Source organism: Cheilinus undulatus, linkage group 8 (assembly GCF_018320785.1).
Source record: "Cheilinus undulatus linkage group 8, ASM1832078v1, whole genome shotgun sequence".
Lineage (NCBI taxonomy): Eukaryota > Metazoa > Chordata > Actinopteri > Labriformes > Labridae > Cheilinus > Cheilinus undulatus.
In genome coordinates this window covers 51,908,785-51,932,092 of record NC_054872.1, presented here as the reverse complement: position 1 = coordinate 51,932,092, position 23,308 = coordinate 51,908,785, and the positions used below count along the sequence as shown (strand labels likewise).

At 40.3% G+C, this 23,308-nt stretch overlaps 1 protein-coding gene across 5 annotated transcripts in view; it reads right to left on the bottom strand.

The window, feature by feature from the left end:
• The window catches only part of LOC121513345 (CREB-regulated transcription coactivator 2), a 67,580-nt gene continuing 44,272 nt past the window's right edge, over positions 1 to 23,308 (bottom strand). For 3 of the 5 annotated variants that reach the window (XM_041793039.1, XM_041793035.1, XM_041793040.1), the window contains 6 exons: positions 17,200 to 17,666; positions 16,560 to 16,874; positions 16,271 to 16,471; positions 10,109 to 10,180; positions 6,959 to 7,163; positions 1 to 6,827 (listed from right to left, as the gene is read on the bottom strand). In XM_041793039.1, the coding sequence (XP_041648973.1) occupies positions 6,637 to 6,827; positions 6,959 to 7,163; positions 10,109 to 10,180; positions 16,271 to 16,471; positions 16,560 to 16,874; positions 17,200 to 17,666 (1,451 nt within the window). In that variant the 3' untranslated portion in view covers positions 1 to 6,636. Of the gene's footprint in view, positions 6,828 to 6,958; positions 7,164 to 10,108; positions 10,181 to 16,270; positions 16,475 to 16,559; positions 16,875 to 17,199; positions 17,667 to 23,308 lie in introns of all 5 variants that reach the window. The other 2 variants (XM_041793037.1, XM_041793036.1) reach the window with 2 other exon arrangements.

Genomic DNA, 23,308 nt, shown 5'->3' with positions numbered 1-23,308 from the left:
AGCCAGGCTGTTTATCAAATGAATACATTTTTAAATTGCCAATCTATCTTGTTTCGTCAGACTTCAATCATCCAATCCACCAAACAAGAGTCGAATAAGCTGTTTGGCATTGGCAGAGATCAGCTTAAATTCTCCTGATTTAATAATTGACTCTTTTTGCAACACTTTGAACTTAACCTAATCATTTTAACCCTTTAAACATGTCCCATGTGGAAATTTTATTTCAGTTTTACCTTCGGCATGAATATGAGAAGAAAAGGAGCATATTTCTGTGAAGAAGCACGTGTCTATTAGCCCAAAATGACTTTCTTTACTTAAGAAATCTGTAAAAAAGTATTTTATTCATAGAGGACAAGTAAGATCTACAATTTAAGGGCTAAAGTCATATTAAATTGAGTCTCATGGGACTATTTTTTCAGTGTTGAACAGCGACAAATGCTGGAAAGGTATCATTTTTATCTGTCTGCAAACACATTAAAGAAAAATAGCTATTACAGTCTGAATTTTAAAGTCTGAGCTTTATTTCTGAGCTGAATCTCTACAAAAACCAGCTGAAGTAACAAACATAAAGCTTCGTCCTCCGTCCTGTCTGTAACTTTATCGCAGTAACATTTCCAGCGACTTCCCCGTCCTCCGTTTAATCACCTCCTGTTTCACCGAAGAAAACCCACTATATTTATACATTTGTCATTAATCTTTGCTCTAAAATTTTAAATCTCTGACTGTGACCTTGCCGGCTGCCAGCGCCGAGCTTTACAAAAAAATCACCCTGCCAAAATAAAAGCCCCGTCCTGATTAGGCGTCCTCCTCTATTCTGAAAGTCAATCCGTCAGTGCTGCACGGACACAGCCGACCTGGAGACTGATTTAAAACTTTCAAGACCTACATTTTAAAAAACTTTTTTTTTTAATTTACAGACTAACATTTATCACTTAACCAATTGAGTAAAAATAGAAATCAAAAAGAGAAAGAGAAAGCAGGCATCTAAGTGGTTGTTTATTCTTTGTGTTTTGGGTTTTCAGATACCAAATAACCACACTTTAGTCCGTTAAACCTAGCATCAATAAAACATCTTCAGTGACGCCGCTGCAGACGGATTCTGTCTGTCCATCCTCTCATTCAAACAGCCCATCCATCTTTCTGTGACTCTGACTGTGGCCTGGTATCCTGACATGCTGAGGAGAATGAATGGGGGCCAATTAGCCACCAGCTCAGAGGCTAGCAGTTCATCTCAGTCCAGTCTGTTAGCTGATGTCACTGCCGTTATATAAAATTAACAGTCAGTTAAATGCTGTTTTTTTGGTCACTGTGAGGTAAATTGACCAAATCTATCCGCTACAGTGGTCTATGGATCATTGAAAGCATCAGAACAGAGATTTAGGTCAGAAAACAGACTTTGGCTCTTCTCTGAGAGAGAGCCAGGCAACTGTGCTCTGACTATAAAGTCAATGTAAGGTCAAGGGTAGGGGCTTATAGCATGAGAGCTTTCCTCCAATCAGATTGTAGCATTTTTTAAACCTGAGAGGATAGAGTGGAGCAGTCATGACGTAATATTGTAAGCGAACCCGGAAGTTTACGTCGCATGTATTCCTCGGCATCAAGCCTATGGGATTTTTCAATGGGTTTTTGGATTATTGCTGAAAATAAGCTCTGTGTCTAATAAAAGTTTACGAAACTTGCACATTTTGTTCATAAATCTAATCTTAACAGATTGATAATATAAGCATCATATCTGGTTCATTAATCTAACTGAGGAAAGCTAAAAGCTAACGTTATGCTATACTGAACTACAACACGGTCGACTGAATTTAACGTCATCGTCCGCAGATACAAGTGAACAGCAGGCTCAGTTGCCGCACTTCAGATGATGACGTATAGTACGCTGTAGTCCTGGTTAGCTGTCTTTTAGCAACCGCCTTTATTAAGTTGTGAAAAGATTCCATTCTAAGGTGGGGCACGTTTCAGATGTACTGTATGTTGTAGGATAAAACGTTAAACTCTCTTGAGCTTGTGTTCACAACATACCTTGTTCCAGGCATTTAACCGAAAACTCAAAAATCCCAGAGACTTTCAGACGAGGGAACCAGAAGTGCTAAATTGCTAACTTATTTTGGCATTTTAGGACTCATGCTACGTTCGATTGTACTCAGAACTTGGAAAGATCCGGGTCGGAAATCCTGACTTCCGAGGTAAATATGTTCCATTGCATAAGCTCGGAAAACATGGCCGGCCGGAGTAAGCTGATGTTTGTTTGGATGTTTTTCAAGGATCAAAAATTCCTGCTGTTAAAATATATTAGCTACTTGAGGGAGAGAGAGAAAGAGAAACGTCATATACTGTAAGTATGACTTGAACGCACCAGCGAGGGGAATCCTGCATGCATCATTGAACTTATATGGGCATCAAAGCCAGCTGTGCAGAGGCCTGTACTCTAGTAACACAAATGCTAAATTAGACGACACATAAAAGTAAAAGTTGAGGAGAAAGTGACTCTGTTTACCTCTCACGGTGTGCAACATCATTTTGCTATCATTTTGTCATTCCGACCGACTCGGGCTGCTTGGATCCTACGCGAAATCCCGAGTCGGAGTCCCGAGCTTCTATTGCACCTTTCCAATCCGGAGGTCAGATTTATCAGAGTTCCAAGTACAATTGAACGCAGCACCATTTCTGCATCACTCTATTTCTCTGCTCCAGGATGGTGTGGGCGTGTCTGTTGAATGAGCTGAAGCTACATCATCCTGGAGCAGATTTTTCATGATTTTGAAGCTTAAATTTATAAACCTAGAGATGTTTTATCCGACTGAAATTTGAACTAGAGGTTCATTACGCAATTATCTATCATAGAACAAACCTAAATACAGATTTATTTTCACTTTACAGGGTCTTTAAACGGTTTTTAGCCCACACAAAGCACTAAAGGTTAACATTTGGTATCTGAATACCCAAAACAGATTTTAATGCAGGGTACAAACCAAGTTTGAGAAGATATCTTAATTTATAGAAATATTTTCTACTAGTTTAATGCCCAATTTGCACTGATTTCATTAGAAAATGTCTCGTGATATCATCATATGTAGGTGACTGTAAGAAAAATAAATCAATCGGTGAAATTTGCAGAGGAAAATCTTGATAGTTTTCATTTCTGCAGGTTTTATTTAAAGAACTGATTTTATTTTTTGGTTTTGTTGAATCATCGCTGTAGTGCTGGGACAACTTGATGATGAATAAAAACTGGCTTCTGTTCTGATTCCTTTTCCTGATATTTTCATATAAATATTTAAAAATAAAAAGAACTTTTCATATTTCATTCCTCAAACTGCAGAACTCGTCCTTTGAACAGAAAAATCAGACTTAAACTCACTGACGACTGATCTCTCAGTAACTCTAACGGTGAAAACAGACGATAAAAGGGAGCGTGTGATTGGCTGAAGTTTTAAAATCAGCTTTAAACTCTTGGAGCACACTTGACAAAAGCAGATTTTGCCTCAAAGCTGTTTAAACATTTACACAGACGTTTTTCTTCTTTACTTTTAAATAATTTGTTTTTGATCAAAGATAAAACTCCATAAATTATTTACACATCGCTTTAGGTTCAAAAATAAAACTTCTTTATAGCCAGAATAATATTTAGGATTACATTTCTCTTTTTTTAAACATTAAAAATAGCTCTACCCCTAATCAGGGCTGAAATGCAGAGGCAACAGGTGTAAGCAGGGGGGTGGGGCTTATGGCTGTCAATCACAGTGAGCGGGCTTAAAGGGACATTTACAAACTTACTCAATATATCACAAACGCTTAAAAACGGATGTTTTAAAGACCTTTCTTTCATCAAACCTTTGTTTAGACCTAAAGTCCACAAAGCTTCTACTTTAAACCTACAGCGGGGATGGAAATCATGCTTTCCAAAATGAATGATAATTTATTTCCTTGATTGTTTTATTTGGTCAATATAGATCCAAAAATAGAAAAAATGTCCATCACAATTTTACTAAAAAGTAACTTCTAACATTTTCTTTTGTAAAATTCATAAATTAATTCTTTAAGAATGATCAAAGCAGCTTAAAGAAACAAATCTCTCAGGTATTTTGGTTGCTTCTAAACCCTTTATTCCTGTTTTAATGTAGAAATAAAAATATTCAGATATTTTTTTCCCGAGCTTTGTGGTTTCAGGAAACGAATGCACCATTATCACTAATCTATCATCAATACTAGCACCTAGTATTGACTAGCTAACCTCAGTCTCTGGGTTTATTTCTGATATTTGCATTTTAAAGAAAATCAAGATGGACATTTTTTCTATTTTATGGATTTCTTTCCTGATTATGGTTTATTTAATCTTCTTTAAAATCTCAAACAACTGAGAAAAAATGGTCCAGATGGCTGGACAGTCTTTTCTTAGCCACAGATCCCGGCAAAGACAGCGCACAAATTTTGGGATACTGGGATACTACTTTAGGATTTTTTTTCGCCTGAAAAAGAAGACAATTTCTGGAATTGCCCTTAATAATTGAACCTCAGAAGCCCTACAGCTTTAGCCTAAGAGGGCGACTTTTTCCAAAGACGCTAATTTTAAAATTAGATTTCTTTGTTGCCGCCATGTTTGCGTCTCTCCTTCATAAACTCAACCTAATTTCTGAAACACATCATTTGCTATATATAAAGCCATATATACTATATCTACAGGCACTGCATCTGATGCTTTGTGACTTTAAATTTCTGTGAGTAGGAAAGTAGACGAGACAAACACATAAACACCGACAGCAGCAGGCACACGAGGCTGCAGCACCAGGCTGCAGATTCAGATCTGGAACGCAATGCTGCAAAAATTTGCATGATAATTTAGCATCTTTCTGATGCAAAAACCTCAGATCTGCTTTAAAACAATTATCCTGTTGAGGTTTTGCTTCACTCGTTGTTGTTTTCTCAGATGCAGCAGCGTGTTTCAGACTCTGAACTGCAGCTCAGTGATGATAAACTCTCTGATGAAGCTTTAAACAGCTGGCAGTGATGGAGAAGTTCATTTATAGACTAATTATCTGTGATCACATTGGACGATTATCTTCTACAAGTTTAAATATTCATCTTCAATGCAAAGTTTATGCATAAATTTGAAAATGAGTTCAGCTGTGATGATTCAGGCTGAAATTTACAGATCAAAATGAAGCAGTATGGATCCTAAACGGAAGTTATGGGCTACGGTTCATATTCATGTTTGGTGGTGGCCTCTAGTGGTCAACACTGTCATTACAGGAACAAAAAGGAGTTGTGCAGGGAGGAAGGACTGGGAGGATTGTTCGGATCCTGATTATCTCATTTCTACCAGATCCTTATGCATACACTTACAGCTGTTTTTATGGATCCTTGTTAACGGAATTTGTCACTAAAACGCTGCCATCTAAAAACACAATTTAACCAAAATCATCTTGGTTTTAAATATGGCTGTCTCAAATTTAATCCACCACAATGCAGAGGAGAAACCAAAACAGCTTTCTTGCTTTAAAGGCAAAAGTTGAAGCTTGATTTGCCAGCGTTTATCAGGCTTTATGAAAAAGATGATAAACTAATCCCAGTTCACCTCTTTACAGATGAATTTCTGCTTCTTCCAAACTCAATCATGATTTTACCTCGCATGATTTGATGACTTTAGTCGTTTAGTCCCTGATTCTGATTCCACTTTAAACTTAAAACTCATGAAGAAGGTGCCCGATGTGATCACAGGTCATTTAAAGGTTTAAAGCTGCTGTAACGGACATAATAACATCATATATACATTACATTCGGCCTGATTAGTAAGAGTGACTTTATAGAAGCAGCATGTCTGGGGTTTTAAGCTCTGAAATCACTTCTGAGAGGTCTTCATCCAAAAACATTCACCTGCTTTTCTAGACTGTTTTTCTGATTGTTGCACCGGGGTGCAGGCCTGTTTGGTTTGAGGAGAACCTCACAGCCTTTTTGAGGCTTTACGTTGACATCTGTGACCTTAAGAGGAGGAAAAGCTCTTCATTTAAAAATATATAGACCTTTAAATCATGGCTAAGTTCCTGTCAAAGTGGCTGAGAGAGCAGAAGAAGCCAAACGTTACCGTTAATGACCTCTCACTGGTTGTTTTTGGGGGTAAAAAGAAGTCGTCTTTCCGGTGAAGCTGAGGGGAATCCACATGGATCGAGATGCATCGTTTCGTTCCGGGATCTTCCAAGCGCTGCTGGTTTTTACAGACGTTTTCTTACACAAAGCTGACGTCACGTGAGCGGTTTATTCCTGCGTGTTTGCATTTTTACGCGAGTGCATTTTTCATTAACATGCAGATAAGACTCGTACAAGCTAATGCCTAAAAAGAGAAGCATCTTCTTGACTTCAAGCTTTGCGAGAGCGTTTTTTTTCAGTTAAGTGCCTTTGACGGAAAACTCCCCCTCCTCTTTCTGTTCATTCTGACTTCACAGAGAAACCTCCGGATTGTTTGCCGCCGTTAAAAGACTCTCAGAGGCTCAAAAGTTGCATCCACGTCTCGCTCTGCAGACCGTCTTTTTCTAGGGGGAGTGGTGTTTCACCCGGTCCTTTCCACCTCTGAAGGGGTGGTCACCTTTTTGCACCGATTCCCACCGAGCTCCTAGAAAGGGGAGGGGGGCATCGGGGTCACTTCAGCCGGTCAGATCTGAAGGAATCCTCCACAGCCGGGTCGGCGAGCATTAGGTCGCCGTCCAGCATGTCAAGAGCCAGAGGGTCCATCCTGAGCGGGTCGTCCAGGGAAAAAGGATCCATCTCAAAGCCGGGGACGTGGGACAGAGCGCTGGCGATCTCTTTAGACAGACCGGGAGGAGAGTCGCCTGCAGGGAGAAGAGGGGGAACATGTTAGTCTGCATGAGAATCAAACATGGAGGACACAGAAACATGTCTAAATGATCTATCTCAGACTGAGATGCTGAATCACAGCATGTAGAAGACTTCTGTCACTGACCTGTGAGGATGATGTTGGGCACGTTGTGTCGTCCCTCCCCGCCGCTGTAGTTCTGGTTCTGGTTGTTGAGGAGCTGCTGGTCTCCGGGCTCCTGCAGGTCCAGGGAGCTCTGGGTGTTGGAGGGAAACTGGTTCTTATCAGTGATGCTGCAGCCCAAACCACCGTGATTCAGAGACAAACAATCAGCCTGATTATCTGCAGAGAACTGGAGAAGAGGAACGTATGAGAACCAGAAACAGTAACGTAGGATTTCACGTTCAGTTTCTTAAATTTGACCAGCTGTGTAAGAAAAAGAACAGGATTATTGTATTTTATCAAAACACACCCATCCCTCTGTTTCTTTATCTGTGCTCTGACTCAAGAGAAGGCATGAGGCTGTAATCTTTGCTTTTCTGCAGAAACTGACGTTAGCCTTGGGTTTATTTAGGATTTAGAGGAACAAATACATAAAATGGATTGAATCAACACAGAAAAGCTCTAATAATAAGACTGCCAGATTATCTGATGCTACAGATGAAACTGTCAAAATAACTTGGTGCAGACCAGAGCCCGATAAAACCAAAGAAAACCCCGACTGAGCCGAGCCATAAAAACCTGTTAGACTCGGCTTCTGTCTCAGTGTAGAAGCCAAAATGTCCTGAACCTCTGTCCTTCATTCAGCATCCCTGAAAACTGGAGGGAATTGACTATTAGTAGAACTGGGCTGTTAACGGCTCCATAAATCCAGCATCAGTAGGGTCCACTGCTCTGTTTTAAAGTCCCCTTCATGAGGCAAATATCTCTCATGATATTTAAGTGCAGACAGGCCAGTAAAGATTTGAAGTTCAAAGAAACAGTATTTCATGTGAATGACTGGACCTGGCTCCTTTTTTATGAACCAGTTTCCTTTCTCCCTTCTTCATTATCCAACACACATTTAACAGATATACTGACTGTAAATATCAGCCTATATCAGCTGTTAATATCAGTTTATATCAGCTGTATACATCAGCCTATATGGGCTTTCAGTATTTGCCTACATGTTCGCTGAATCTTGGCCTATATCAGCTGTATATATCTTTCTGTGTCAGCCTTAAATATCAGCCTATAAATTCTGTAAATATAAGCGTATACCAGATGTAAAATACCAGCCAATATTGTCTAAATAATTGCCTATATCTACCATAAATATTGGCCCATGTGGGCTTCAAATATTAGCCTATATAAACTCACATATTGGCCCGTATTGGCTGTAACTATTGGCCCATATCAACTTTAAATGTCTGCCTACACTGCCTGTTAATAAATGTCTATATAATCTGAAAGTATAGGCTTTTATCAGATGTAAACATCAGCCTATATCAGCTTTATTATCAGCCTTAATGGGCTTTAAATATCAGTCTATTACAGCTGTAAATATTGCCCTTCAATGGCTGGGAATATCAGCCCATACCAACTTCAAATATGTATGCTACACTGGCTGTAAATAAAGACTTAAATCAGCTGTAAATATGGGTCTATATTAGTTTTAAATATTGGCCTATATCAGCTTCATTATCAGCCTAAAAGGGCTTTAATTATCAGCCTATTCAGACATCAATATTTGCCTAAATGTTCTGTAAATCTTAATCTATTTCAGCTGTACATATTGGCCTGCGTTGTCTCTTACTTTTAGTCCAAATCAGCTTTATATTGGCCTATATGGGCTGTAAGTATCAGCCTTTATTCTCCCTAAAGATTTGGCTATATGTTCTGTAAATCTTGGCCTATATCAGCTGTAAATATCAGTCTATATCAACTGTAAATGTCAGTCTATATCAGCTTTAAAAACAAGCCTATATCAGCTGTAAATATCAGTCTATATCAGCTGTAAAAATGAGCCTATGTCAGCTGTAAATATCAGTCTATATCAGTTGTAAATATCAGTCTATATCAGCTGTAAATATCAGCCTATAAAATCTGTAAATATAGGTGTATACCAGATGTAAAATACCTCTAAATATTGGCCTATATCTGCCATAAATATTGGCCCAAATTGGCTGTAAATACTGGCCCAGGTGGGCTTCAAATATCAGCTTAGATCAGCTGCAAATATTGGCCAATATCAGCTTTAAATATCTGCCTACATTGCCTGTAAGTACATGTATATATAAGCTGAAAATACAGGCCTTTATCAGATGTAAACATCACCCTATATTATATTTATTATCAGCCTAAATGGGCTTAAAAAACGTATTACAGCTGTAGCTACTGCCCTTCAATGGCTGTAAATATTGGCCTATATCGGCTTTAAATCCCAGCTTTTTTGGCTGTAAATATCAGCGTTCATCGGCTGTTAATATGGCCCTACAGTGGCTGTACATATTGACCTATATCAGCTGTAAATATCAACCTACGATGACTGTAAATATTGGCCTTTTCCAACTTTAAATTCCAGCTTTTGTGAGATGTAAATATCAGCTTATATCAGTTGTAAATACTAGCTGATATCGGCCTTTATTGAGTGTTACATCAGCCATATGTGCTTAAAGTATCGGCCAATTTCTTCTGTAAATAACTGCCTATATTAGCTTTAAATATCAGCCTTCATTGGCTGTCATAACGGGGCATGCCTCGACACTTTTACTGGTATATTGGTTGCACCGGTATACAGGTTTTAGTCAACTTCATAGCAACCACATTGATATCAGAAGAGTCTTCCAGTAGCTTTATGTGTGGGCATTGTATCTTGTTGACTCATCCCTGCAGGTTTAGCAGGCACAAAAGCCATGCAGTCCTTTCATGAATCAGACCCTTCATCTGAAGTCTTAATGGTCCTCGTGTCTGCTCTTTAAAGATCGAGGCTACTTCACAGGAAAAGGTCAACAGGATTGAAAGAGGTGCTTGAACAGTAATCCTTTAAACTCAGGGCTCTGTAGTTGAACTTTTTGTGGTCTAAAACACACAACTGGGTTTTAGCATGAGAAAAGAGGAGGAGACACGCAGGCCATCAACAACGAATGAGGCCACTAGGTGTCCCTTCTGATTTGCTCTGAGAACATGAAATTGATATTTTTGTCCCCGTTCTGCTGGACTGTAAACACCAAACGTCTTCTCCTGACAGCAGCGAATGACTTCATTCGCCCTTCAGCCTCCATTACATCATGACATCATGAGAAAGGTGAGCGTTACCTGCTGGTTGGATTTGCCTGTGAGCTGCAGACTCAAGTACGGGTCGTCCAGAAGAGAGTTGAGCAAGGCATCCTGGAAAACAAAAAACAGAACTACATTTAAAACCTACACTGTCCACTTTATTATTGGAGTTTCCTTCCTTTATCACATCTGCTCTCTTACGTTAGAAAAAAACAGAACTGCTGCCTGGAGGGTAAATGCTCCACTACGTCTATAATTGGCTGACAGTGAAAGTAAAGCAGTGGGTCGAGAAAAAGGCCTTTGACCTTTTGCTTAAGATTAAAGATATCAAAGTCTCTCTGTGTATTTTAGGCATGCAGCTCCTCTTGAATGCCCTCTGTGTTTGACAGCGCTCTACAACAGTCTAATCTCTGTGTTTCAGTGTTTTATTTCTGGTAATCCCCTCATGCTGAAATGTTAGGAGCTGGATGCCTCCTGGTGTGTTTTTCTGAATGGACGCTCAAATGTCAGAGCACAAAGACTTCTCCTCAGCCCAACTCCAAAAATAGCAACAGGTGCTTTTTACCCCTTTATTTTACCTCCGCATTACATCACAGGATGGTCACGAAACCGGAATTTCTTACTTTATTAACAAACTAGTTAAGACTGGGATTGCGGGGTTTCTGCCATTCTTCTTTGCAGATTCTCTCGAGCTCAGTCAGGCTGGATGGTCACTCAGGTCTCAGTTAGCTCTCCAGAGATGTTGGATAGGGTTCAGGTCGGGGCTCTGGCTGGACCCCTCTTGAACATTCACAGAGTGGTCCCTAATCCACCTCTGTTTAGTCACGGCTGTGGTCTTAGAGTCATCGTCATGTTTGAAGGTGAACCTTCAGTCCAGTCTGAGGTCCTGAGTAATGTGGAACAGGTTTTCATTGAGGATATCTCTATACATCCCTCAACCCTGACCATTCTCCCAGTCCCTGCTGCTGAGAAACACCCTCACAGCATGATGCTGCCACCACCATGCTTCACTGTTAAGATGGTATCAGGCAGGTGATGAGCGGTGTCTGGTTTTCTCCAGATTTAGAGTTGAGGCCAAACAGGTAAATTGAGGCCAGAGAATCTGGTTTCTCACAGTCTGAGAGTCCTTCAGATGCTTTTTTTTTCAAACTCTTAGTGGGTTTTCATGTGCTTTGCACTGATGAAAGTCTTCCACCTGATCAGTGGAGGACTGTAGTGATGGTTATGGTTCTGGAACTTTGTTCCATCTCCACACAGGATCTCTGGAGCTCAGTCAGACCATCAGGTTCTTGATCTCCTCTCTAGGCCCTTCTCTCTCTCCAGCTCTAGGAAGAGTCTACAGAGAGGTGTGTGCCTTTCCAAATCATATCCAATCAGTTTATTTAGCACAGGTGGACTCCAATCAAGGTATAGAAACATCTCAGCAAAGATCAGAGAAATGGAGGAGCCTGAGCTAAATTCAGGGTGTTTTTGCAAATGTCTGAATACTTATGTCAATGTGACATTTCAGTTTTTATTTGCAGTTTCTAAAATTCTGTTTTACTTTGTCATGATGGGGTACTGGGGTAGCTTAATTGGGAAAAATGAACATAACACAACTGAAAAAAGTGAAGGGGGTCTGAATACTTTCTGAATGCACTGTATCTATATATGTTGTTTCTTTGAAACTTCGGTACTTTCAGTACAATCATGTTAAAATTATGGACATAATGTTTAAAGCATGTGGCATCAAAAAATGTATCGTAGTATCAAAAAGTCCTTTTCCAGTCCAGCCACAAATTCTCTATAGGAGTGAGGTCTGGGCTTTGACTCAGCTACTCCAGAACATTCTCTTTGTTGTCTTTAAACCATTTCTGTGTAGCTTTCTCTCTATGCTTTGGCTCATTGTCTGACTAAAAAACAGGGTTGGCTGCTGAGAAGCATCCCCATGGCATGATGCTGGATTTAACTGAACCCTGGGGAATGTTCAGAGCCCAGGAAATGTTTTTGTCTCCATCCCCTGACTTATACTTTCATATAACCTATTCTCCAAGCTGCTTGGAATGTTCTTTTGGTGTAATGGTAGCCAGGAATACTGATTAACCAGTGGCTGGCCCTTCCAGATACATGTGTCTTTATACTGCAATCTACTAGCACCAGTTGGCTGGACCTCTGGAGAAAAAGTAAGGAGTAAAAATATTTAGATAAGAAGTCAGGGATGTGGGAAAAGAAATCAATTTGTGTTTTAATTTCACATTTTAGCATCTCACAATTAGGACTCTAACTTAGGATTCTGACTTTTTATTTCATACTTTGAGCATTTCAACTCATAGTTTTGACTTCTCATATAATATTTTGAGCTTTAAGATTCATAATTCTAATTTTTAAGTCATATTTTGACCTTTTTAACCAATTATTTTGTATGTTGTTTAAAAAATTGAATTATATTTTGACTTTTAATTTCATGATTACAAATTTTATTTCATATTTTGACCTTTTAAACTCATAATTTTGACTTCTTTCTAATATATTTGCCTTTAAAAACATTATTCTTCAATTTCAATTTCATGTTTTGACCTTTTTGAACTAATAAATTTACTCTTCTCAGGTTGTGAGCTTTTAAACTTATCTTTTCAACTTTTTAAATGTCAAAATTGTTTAGCAGCAGTGCTATATTTTTTTTTCTTTCATATTTCATTATCGGTGAAATGAAGTTGACAGTTTATGGTTAAAAAGGTGACCCTGTTAGGCCCTCAGGTTAGTCCTGAATCCAGAATCCGGCCCCTGCTGTGATTGAGTTTGACACCCCTGATTTAAAGGGATGAATATTTATGCAGTCACTTATTCTACATCAAAGGTTTTTATTTTATGGACTTTACTTTGTAGAAATCTGTTTTCACTTTGACATTAAAGAGTGTTTTTTGTCAAAAAAGCCAAACTACATTCACAATGGTTGATTTATAAAATCAACATTCAAGTGGGTGAATACTTTTTATAGGTAGTGTACATCCAGAAGAAGCTTTCTGAGCTTTACCTGGGTCAAAGGTAAGTCCCTGTCTGTCTTGTTACCCCCTCTTTGCATCAGCAGAGCCCTGCTGTCCTGCTTCTGGTCAAAGTAATGTGAAGTGTTTGCAAGCATGTCGGACTTTGAGACCCCACTGATCATGCCGAGATTCAATATCAAAGTCTCGAAATAAGTTTTATGTATTTTTAAGTTGTATAAACGTTTAAAAGTCAAACACACCAGCGGTAAATCATGAGAAATGTCTGAACTAGTTAACTCTGAACATGACTGAATTAATAAAGGAAATAAAACCTGACATTTCCACTCACTAAAAATAGTGAAAAAACGTCCGCATAAAACAGAAAGTGTTTGTCTGAAGTAGGCTGCTTAAAGAACGGAGTCATGCTCATGCTGCTGTTTTGGTAGATTTTATCCTCATAGATCCAGTTTGATGTCTGTCCCTGATAACAGGGGGTTTCCTCTGTTGGTGCTTAATCTGTTTATGTGTTTCCAAACAGAATTACAAACACAGAGAGCATGCTTAGTCCCGCTGGGTGAGATGTGTGATTAAAGGTTTGTAGGCATGTAGCTCAGAGCGCCTAAAGAGACAGAGGACGAAGCCACCGAGGTGTCTTTCTGTGTGATGTGAAAAAAAAAAAAAAAAAAAGAAAAAAACGCTTCAGGAGAATTCCAAAGGAATGAGGTCAAAGAGGAGCAGAGTGAAACTATAAAGATGGCTTTTTTGGGGTTAATGACTTTCTTGCTACTGACAATGTTAAAACATCTGCAGTTGGGCTGAATTTAACAATTGAGAGGCTTGTTTTGATTCATAATGTTCAAAAATATCCAAAACTGATAAAACCATAGGGTGAAAATAGCAGAATAAATCAACTAGGGCTGACATCTTCCAGCCAAGACCACCTTGGTTGGACCATCATGCCCAAGAGAGGACCAGCGAGGGTGCAGCAGAGTAAACGACAGATGTACAGCAGGAGAGAGAAGGGAAGATTCATCTGGTAATCAGGAAGAGAGAGGCAAACTAAGTGATGCAGTTTATGTTCTTCTTTAGGGGAGTAACGGTTCACAGAGGACACAGTCAACTCAGCTTTAATAGTAAAAAGAAAACGTCCCAGATTTATAATTCTAGATGCCCCTCATTGATTATTTTTTCTTTTACTAGTGCAGCTAAAACTTTTCTGCATGGTCAACAGTGATAGTTGGTACAGTCTGTGATGGTATAAGATAAAAAAAAGAGGAACATTAAAAAGGCTAGCAAAATGAAAAGCATAACAGAAAACAGCCCAAAATCTCCTGATTTGAAAATTACAAAATTAATACATCATATGCAAATTGAAATATGCGCTGTATAGAAAAATGTGTCATACCTGTTATTCATAAAGTGTACTTTAACACTGTTTTTAATTGGAAAAAAAAAAAAAAAAAAAGCTGGTGCAGTGGATGCTTGTGTATGTCAGTAAAGGATCACAGTCTAGCTATTTAAACGTAGATTGGACGTTGCAACAGAGCCGGTTTGTGTGAGGGGTGTGCAATGGGATGGGTTAAAAGCAGCAAAAATTGGTTAGAAAAAAAAAACAAGTGCAAAGTTGCAGAAATAGCTTTAAAATTGTAAAAAGGGCAGAAAAAAATGGTGAAAAAGTTTACAAGTTGCAAGAATGAGTGTAACAAAGAATCAAACTCAGTTATGATCAGCAAAAAGTCCGGCTGTAATGTAGCAAGATGGGCAGAAAAGGTAGTAAAACTGGATTAAAAGGGGAAAAATGGGTCAAAAGTGGCAGAAAAATGTCGCAAAAATAGCTTTTAAATATGAAAAAAGGCAGAAGAAAGTGGTGAAAAAGGTGACAGGTCGCAAGAATGAGCTTAACAAAGAGTGAAATTCAGTTATGATCAGCAAAAATTCACATAATAACTTGCATTATAAAATTGGTGAATAGTGGCAAAAATAGGCAGAGAAAGAGGTGAAAACGCAGCAAAATGTCTAAATGCAGCAAAATGGGCCGAAAAGGTAGTAAAATAGGATTAAAAGGGGTAGAAAATGAGTTAAAAGGGCAAATGGGTTTAAACTGGCAAAAGTATTAATGGAAAAAAGGGGTTAAAAGAGGCAAAAATGGGTCAAATGCAGTTATGATCAGCAAAAATTCACATAAAAAGTGGCAAAAGGGGTTAACAGTGGCAAAAGTGGGCAGAATAACAGGGGAAAAGGGTTCAAAAAGTGGTAAAATGGCTAAATGCAGCAAAACGGGCAGAATGGGAATAAAACTGGAATGAAAGGGGCAAAAAATGGTTTTAAAATGGCAAAAGTAATGCTGAAAAAAGGGGTTAAAAGGGGGACAGATGGGAAAAAAGTTGCAAAATCAGCAGAAAAAAATGGCAAAAATGTGTAAAAATGTGGCTAAATGGCTATAAAGAGGCAAATTGGGTAAAATTAAAAAAAAGCAAACAATTGGTTAAGAGAGACAAAAATAATTAAGTTCAACATCATTTCCAATAATAGCTTGACAAACTTTTCACCTCCAAAATGAGGAACTGGTTAGCCAGGATGCTAGCAACAATGCTAATGATCCGAGGGTCTATTCTCTGGGTTTTCAGGGGCGAAGACATTTCTGTGGTCTGGCCAGGATATGATATTATGCTGTGTGATAACCGTATTATATTGTATGATTGTAAATGATTTCATATGGCATAATATAATGTGGTACACTATATTATAATGCTGTGCAGCAGGATACCTATCATACCTTACACTCTCTTGTTATGAAAAGCCTGATATCAAGACAGAAACCCAACCCTAACCTGAAATAAAGATAGCAGCTGTCCTGCTTGAACAGCTTATATTTCTATTATAAATTTAACATCGAGATGGTGGCAATGTACCAAAGAAGACATGCAGGCAGTAATTACCAAACCAGCCCAGAATTCTGCTGCAGACGTATTTATGTTCCAGGAATCTGATTTACTTAGTAAGCTTTAACTTTTCCTGTTATGCCAACATCAGTTTGACTGTTTTTTACCCATAATGTCAAAATTAAATCATGAAAACGTTGATCATGATGCTGCAAAGACTAATAAAGATAAATCAGCAGTTTGTCTGACTTCTGTAGCATGATGTAATAAACACTGTGGCCTGTAGGGGGCAGGAGCAGGACTCCAGATAGGTTACACATCCTCAGCTCTGAGTGTCTCTGATTGCTGATACTCACGTTGTAGAGGTCTGTAGCCAGGTTGTGGCTGATCTGTTGGAGCTGAGGGAGGCCGCCGGCTCTCTGCTGCTCCGCCTGCTGCTCCGCTTCCTGTTTGACGTGACACTGAGAGGACGACAAGCTCTGCACGCACTGATCCATCGGCCTCTCGTTCTTTATCAGCTGTGCGTTTGCTGTGTTCAACTGCTGCCCCATCGGCCTCTGCTGCACAAACAAACACATCATAATGTCTCTGTGTGATATGTTAAAGGACGATGAGAAACATCAGATATCTAGATGCTTTTATTGCCTTGAGTGTCTTAGCTACCGTCCCAAAGTGCTGCTGCATGTGCTGGTTGTGTGTGTTGCGTAGGTTCTGCAGCTGGAGCTGCTGCATGGCCTGGGATTGTTGCTGCGGCTGAGCGTTGGGTCGCTGCTGCTGCTGGAGGCGGTGCAGCTGTTGGTGGTGGTGCTGGCCCAGCTGAGAGGGCTGCTGGCCCGGCTGGGAGCCCTGCAGGCCAGGGAGAGGCTGGTGGGAGCCCGGCTGGTGCTGGTGGGACTGGCTTAGAGGGTACGGAGGAAGCCTCTGGTCCAGGGGCAGTTTGCTGGTGTCCAGAGGGACGCCCTGTTGGAGGTTGGGCTGGAGGTTAGCGGTAAATAATGAGGTCTGAATAGCTTGGAAACGCTGTGATAAATTCTTCTCCTGCTTTGTGAGCATCAACAATTCTTTTTCTCTCACCTAAACTGATTTCTTTGTCTTGCCATGATGCTGTCTCAGTGACAGCTCAACTGTTTACTGAAGATTCTAGACTGTGTGTACATGTTTTTGAATAACGTGTATTTTAGGTTTGAAAAGGTTCATTTTTGAATTACAGAGAGAAAAAATTATTTTGTATAAATCAAGGCAAAAAAAGAAGAGGAAGAGGACTAAGGTGAATAGCTGTTGTTACCTGTGTGATGGAGGACAGGGTGGGGGAGATGGTGGGGGAGAACTGTTTGGAGTGATGCCTCCGAACCTCCCCTCCCATGGGCAGGATGAGCGGGGAGAGCTGCGCCCGTCTCCGTGGCGACGTGCTGAGCGACTGCTGGCCCTGCCCGCTCAGCAGCGGTGAGTAGGAGGAGGAGCATGAGCCGGAGCCGCCCACACCGCTGCTGTAGCTGGGGTTGCTGCTGGACGCCGACTGCAGGGAGGAGTTGCTGAGGGAGGAGTGCAGCGATTGGCTGCTGAGGGAGGACGGCAGGGAGGGGGAGGAGCTTAAGGACGACTGCAGGGAGGGGTTGCTGAAGGACGAGTGCAGGGAGGCGGAGCTCAAAGAGTTGGAGAAGGAGTGGCTGCTGAGTGAGGACTGGATGTTGGGGTTGCTTAACGAGGACTGCAGGGGGTTACTGAGCGTGCTCTGTAGAGATGCCATGAGACCTGAGGAGGCAAAACAAGTCAGTATAAACACAGGTGTACTCTCAACATCCACAGAGACTGGATCAAAAACAGTATACAGAGGGAAAGGAATATTATGTTACAGACACATTCAAAAGGCTGGAAAAGTAAGTGGTACAAATGAAAACAGCTTGAAATCACTGCATCACTACACAGTTGGCCGTGCCATCCACAAATGACAGTTAAAGCTGGATCATGGAGAGAAGAAGCCATATGTGAACAGGATCCAGAAACACGGTGGTCCGTCTTCTCTGGACCAAAACTCATTTAACATGGACTGAGGAAACATGGAAAACTGTTCTGTGGTCACATGAATCATTCTTTGCTAACTACAGACATGGGTGTGGCGTGGGCAGCTCTCCATCTGGAAAGGAACTATCAATGCTGAAATGTAGAGAGCTTTTAGAGGAACATATGCTCCCATCCAGACAACGTCTATGCCAGGGAAGGCCTTGATTATTTCAGCAAGACCATGCTAAACCACATACCACATCCATCACAACAGCATGGCTTTACAGGAGAAGAGTCCGGGTCCTGAACTGGTCTGCCTGCAGTCCAGACCTTTCACCAATAGAAAACATTTGGAGCATCAGAACAGGAAAAATCCAGGAAAGAAGACCCAGGACTGTTGAGTAGCTAAAATCTTACATCAGACAAGAATGGGACAACAGTCCTCTCCAAAAACTCCTCCCTAACCAGACATTTACAGACTGTTGTTAAAGAAGAGGGGATGCTACACAATGGTAACCATGGCCCTGTCCCTACTTCTTTGAGATGTGTCGCTGCCATCAAATTGAAAATGAGCTAATATTTTCGGTACAATTTCTCAGTCTCAGCATCTCTATGTACAGCACTTTGACTGAAAGCGCTTTCTAAAAAAAATGTATTATTATTCTTATTATCTGATATGTTGTTTATGTTCTATTGCAGTGGTTTTCAAATACCATGGCAAGGCATGAGCCAAGTTGACAACCATAAGCAATCACTACAACTGTACAATAACTTAAGTTCAGTCAGGACCGCATTGTCAAATTTGCGCTCATTGCTTTCGTGCATATGTCTGTCTGAGATCCTCCTGCCCTTCCACAAGCCTACGTGGAAAGCATCAAGCAGGAACGCCATGTTCCTGCCTTTCCTGTGCCAACAAAGAAAGCCTGGGGCAGGCGGAGAAGCAGCTAAAAAACAAAGCAGAGCAGGCATAGCTACATTATAACGACACTCATAAAGTCAGAGGCAGAATAAAGGAGGAGCTGGGGTGGAGGAGGGTTGTAAAAAGTGGCTTGCAAAGCGCAGCCAGGTAAAAGCAGTTTAAATATGGCAGCATGACTGTGATTTGCCAATAGCGTGCTGAATGAATGACTCAGCTTGCCGTCGGCTGATGAGGGCTTGTGAGATCAGCTGATCTCAGTTATATGGCAGTGTTTGACTCTCTGTCCCGCCTGGATTTAAGAGGCTTTTAAGTATAGATATGGTTTTGGTGTGCCTTGGGCAAAAAAGATTGAAAACCTCTGTTCTATTATGACTAAAATATGGGCTTATGAGATTTGACAATTGTTGACCTCTTTATTTACAATTTATACAGCATCCCAACTTTTTTAGAACTGAGGTTGTAACTGATAGAAGTTGCTTTGTTAGTGATCAACTAAACTAACAAATATAAACACCTTTTATGTAACCTTGCAAAGCAGACAGATGCACCCGTTTCCTTGTTTCTCACTGGCGAATCCATCTTGCAAAGCTTCCGTATGAACCATTTTGGCCCGGTTAGAAAGTGACAGGACCAATCAGCGACGAGGAGCAGTACTTTCAGGTGCAGCAGAGTCGTGACGTAAACAAGCAGCAGCAAGAGGATGGTGCAATTATGGCAGAAGAGCTTAGCGTGGATGCTGCTAAAGCGCCAGCTTTATCAGAACTTGACAACATTTCTTCGTTAAAAGAAAAACAAAGAACAGCAGTGAGTTGTTTTCTTTTAAACAACGACAAAAGTCGAGTACTTACAGTGCTTAAAAAATTTATTAGACCACCCTAACCCTAACCAAAGTAAGGTTTATGCCACAGCTGCCCTAAATTAACAGCATTAGTAATTACCAAAATCATGTTTTATGTTTCTGCAATGGTTAATACACCAATATGCAGAAGCTCTTTAACCCAAATGATATTTTTAATGCTAAAATAGAATTATTATTGTTATCCATGAACTTTCAAATTTACTGATTTACAAAAAAATTGAAAAAATAGTAAAGCACATTAATATTTCTTGAGTAATATGTCAAATTATAGCTATTTACTGTCATTCCTGAAGAGAAAAATGAGTTTTAGTGGTTGAATGTCATGCTTGATTAATTTCTGACTTCTCAGAGAAGCCCAGTGAGCCGGCTCAAATTTGAGTGAATTCAGTTTGAAATTCCTCATTCCTGTTCAAAATGGTAAAACGTGGAGAGCTCACTGAAAATGAAAGAGGCTGCATTAAAGCACTTCATGATGCTAGATGGTCTCTGAGACAAATATGACAGGTGGTCTAATAAATTTGTTAAGCACTGTACATGTCTACAGTCGCCAAGTTTCGTGTTATTCCTCCGTAGCTGCGCACGCGCAGCTCGATTGCAGCTGCGTCACGTGTTTTGTTGCTCTGATTGCCCCGTAAAGATGTGACAAACAGAGCGTTCATCCAATCACACTCCGAGTTTTTTTCAAGTCCTCTGCCTTTTCCCAAACGTTTCCTATTGAAGCTTTCCCAGATGGATGTGTGAAACACATCCATCTGGCGTGTCAGGTTACCTTTTATGATGACTAATGTGAAATGACTTCTCTCTGCAATATAGTGTACATACAATATAATGCTATTTAAAAACATCAAATTATTCTGAATAAATGTGGCGACTTTCTATGGACATAAGTAAAGGTTATTAGCATTTAAACTTAATATCATAGTTTCTGCCCACCTTGATTTTTCATGTTGTGTTAATGATATGAAATGTAATGAATGAACTATTACTAGGGATCTGTATTATCTTTAGCGATAATTTTATTCAGAATAAATCAGGATTTTTTTACCACTACATTTACATCTGTGACTCAGAGGGTAGCTGCTAGCTAGCATGAGTTTTATGTGACGCATTTTTTGAGAGTATGTTCAAAAAAGGCTGTGTGAGGTGAGGACGCATTTTACAAGAAAACTATCCATGGTGATAATTCAGACCTTTAAGTTGTGTTTATTTTGAGAGCTTCTATTACTATAACTCTAAACATGGGAGTGATTCTGCAGGCTGAATATGGAAGCATGTCTGTTATTAAACACATAAGAAACAGAAGCAGGTTTCCTCTCACGTTCCCCAGCATTTGTCGGATTGTTGTGATCTGTGTAAATGAAACGTATAATTAACAGCCACTGACATGTAGTCAGGCCTGTTTCAGTTATGTAATTCATCTCTATTGGGTTTTAAGTCATGCCTATAACAGAATCGTTTTCTACAGAGCAGCGCTGAGTTTTCTTTGTCTGTGGTTTGTTTTTGATTTTAATCTTGAATCAGGTCAGAAAACAGCCGTGGTTGCACCCGACCGGCGGTGTTTATAAAAAGACTCAGAGGGGTGAGGGAGAGAGGGAGGGAGGAGAGGTAAGGTCAGGTAAGGCTGCTATGGAGGAGGCGAAGACAGATGGGTGTGTTCTGGGACAGAGATGATGTTTTCACCTGCACAATTTTCACCTGGGGCGGGGGGGGGGGCAGTCCCTGAACAGGTGGACTATTTAAAACTGAAGACAGAGAAGAGAGATTACACCAGAGGGGTAGACTACAAATTAGGTACTGTAAAATCGAGTGTATAACCTGCACTTTTAACGTTTGTTTTTCATCTAAAAGTTAGCCGTGTATTACACACCAGTGTGGCTCATACACCAGTATAAAGTGAAAAGACAGGGCATGTCCAGTGTGTGCAGCTCAACTGTCACATGCTCCACAAGACCTTAAATTCATTCCTATTTTAATTTTCTGCAAGCGCCGGGTTTTCTGCTCTGAATGTGCCAAAATAACAGAAAACACCAGCAGGGGTTCGTGCCACTTTTTAACTATTTTTCACCTTGTTTAAAGAAATCGAGGAGTATGACCGAATGAGTCTGACTGAATCCTACTGAAAATTCCCTGCAGGTTAAGGGCTAAACTGTGGTATTACAGGTAAAGCACATGGTCAAGAGTACAGAAACTGCAACTTGTAAACACAGACAAAAGAAATGGAAATCATCACACGAGAGGACGGTTCAAACCGTTTTCTCCTTGGTGGATTCAAAAGCAGACTGTGGCTTCTACACCAGGACGGCTTGTGTTCCTTGTATTTTAAAGTAGATGTCAAAACAACACACGCCCTGTGGTACTATGCTGGGTAGAGCTGCTGACTCTTAGAATATCAACAGGTATACACTATATACACTATATTGCCACAAGTATTCACTCACCCATCCAAATAATTTAAACCAGGTGTTCCAATCACTTCCATGGCCACAGGTGTATAAAATCAAGCACCTAGGCATGCAGACTGTTTCTACAAACATTTGTAAAAGAATGGGTCACTCTAGGAGCTCAGTGAATTCCAGTGTGGTACTGTGATAGGATGCCACCTGTGCAACAAGTCCAGTGGACTTCTTGTCCAACATCAGTGCGTGACCTCACAAATGTGCTTCTGGAAGAATGGTCAAAAATTCCCATGAACACACTCCTAAACCTTGTGGAAAGCCTTCCCAGAAGAGTTGAAGCTGTTCTAGCTGCAAAGGGTGGACCCACAGATTAAGAATGGGATGTCACTTAAGTTCATATGAGAGTCAAGGCAGGTGAGCAAATACTTTTGGCAATATAGTGTATAATGGCCCACATTAATCAAACATGCATGCACCAGAAATTTAGGATGTATGGTCATTTCCATGCACAGACTGGCATGTAGGCACGTTTTCAACTCAGTGTGGACTCGCTGTGCAGAGTGAATTGGGCAGTGTCAGATTAGATATGACTTTTAAAATCTATTCAACATTAAATCAAACCTCTCTTTCAGACTTTCTTCCTTTTTTTAAAGATATATTTTTGGGCTCTTTTATGCCTTTATTTACAGAGAAGGACAGTGGATAGAATCTGAAACAGGGCGAGAGAGTGGGGGAGCAACATGGAGGAAATGATGCCACAGGGCGGTCTCAAACCAGTGCCGTCCATGTACGTGGTCGGCCTTAAACCACTATCCCAGGGGCCTTCAACTACATTTGTACAGGGGCCTGATTTGGTTTTGACAGACATGGTGGAGGTGTTTCTGACATGGAAATCAACACCCTAAAAAAGGTAGTATTTTTGCCGTATCTCCATGTAGTAAACTGGAGGTGAGGCTCGCTGAACCGTGAATAAATAGAGGTATGTTATTTTAAAGACGATTGTTTTCAGCTGCTGTAAATAACACCCACTCATTTGTACGCTGTGATTGGATTCATCGGCCGTACTTTCCATCTACTCCTCTTTTCTTCTCTACCATAGTTGTGGTATAATCAACTGCTAATCAACATCTATCAGCTCAGAAATCATACTCCCTCCTATGATTTGCTGTGTGCAAACAAGCAGGATGTGTGGCAACAGGACAAGGAACTGGAGACATAA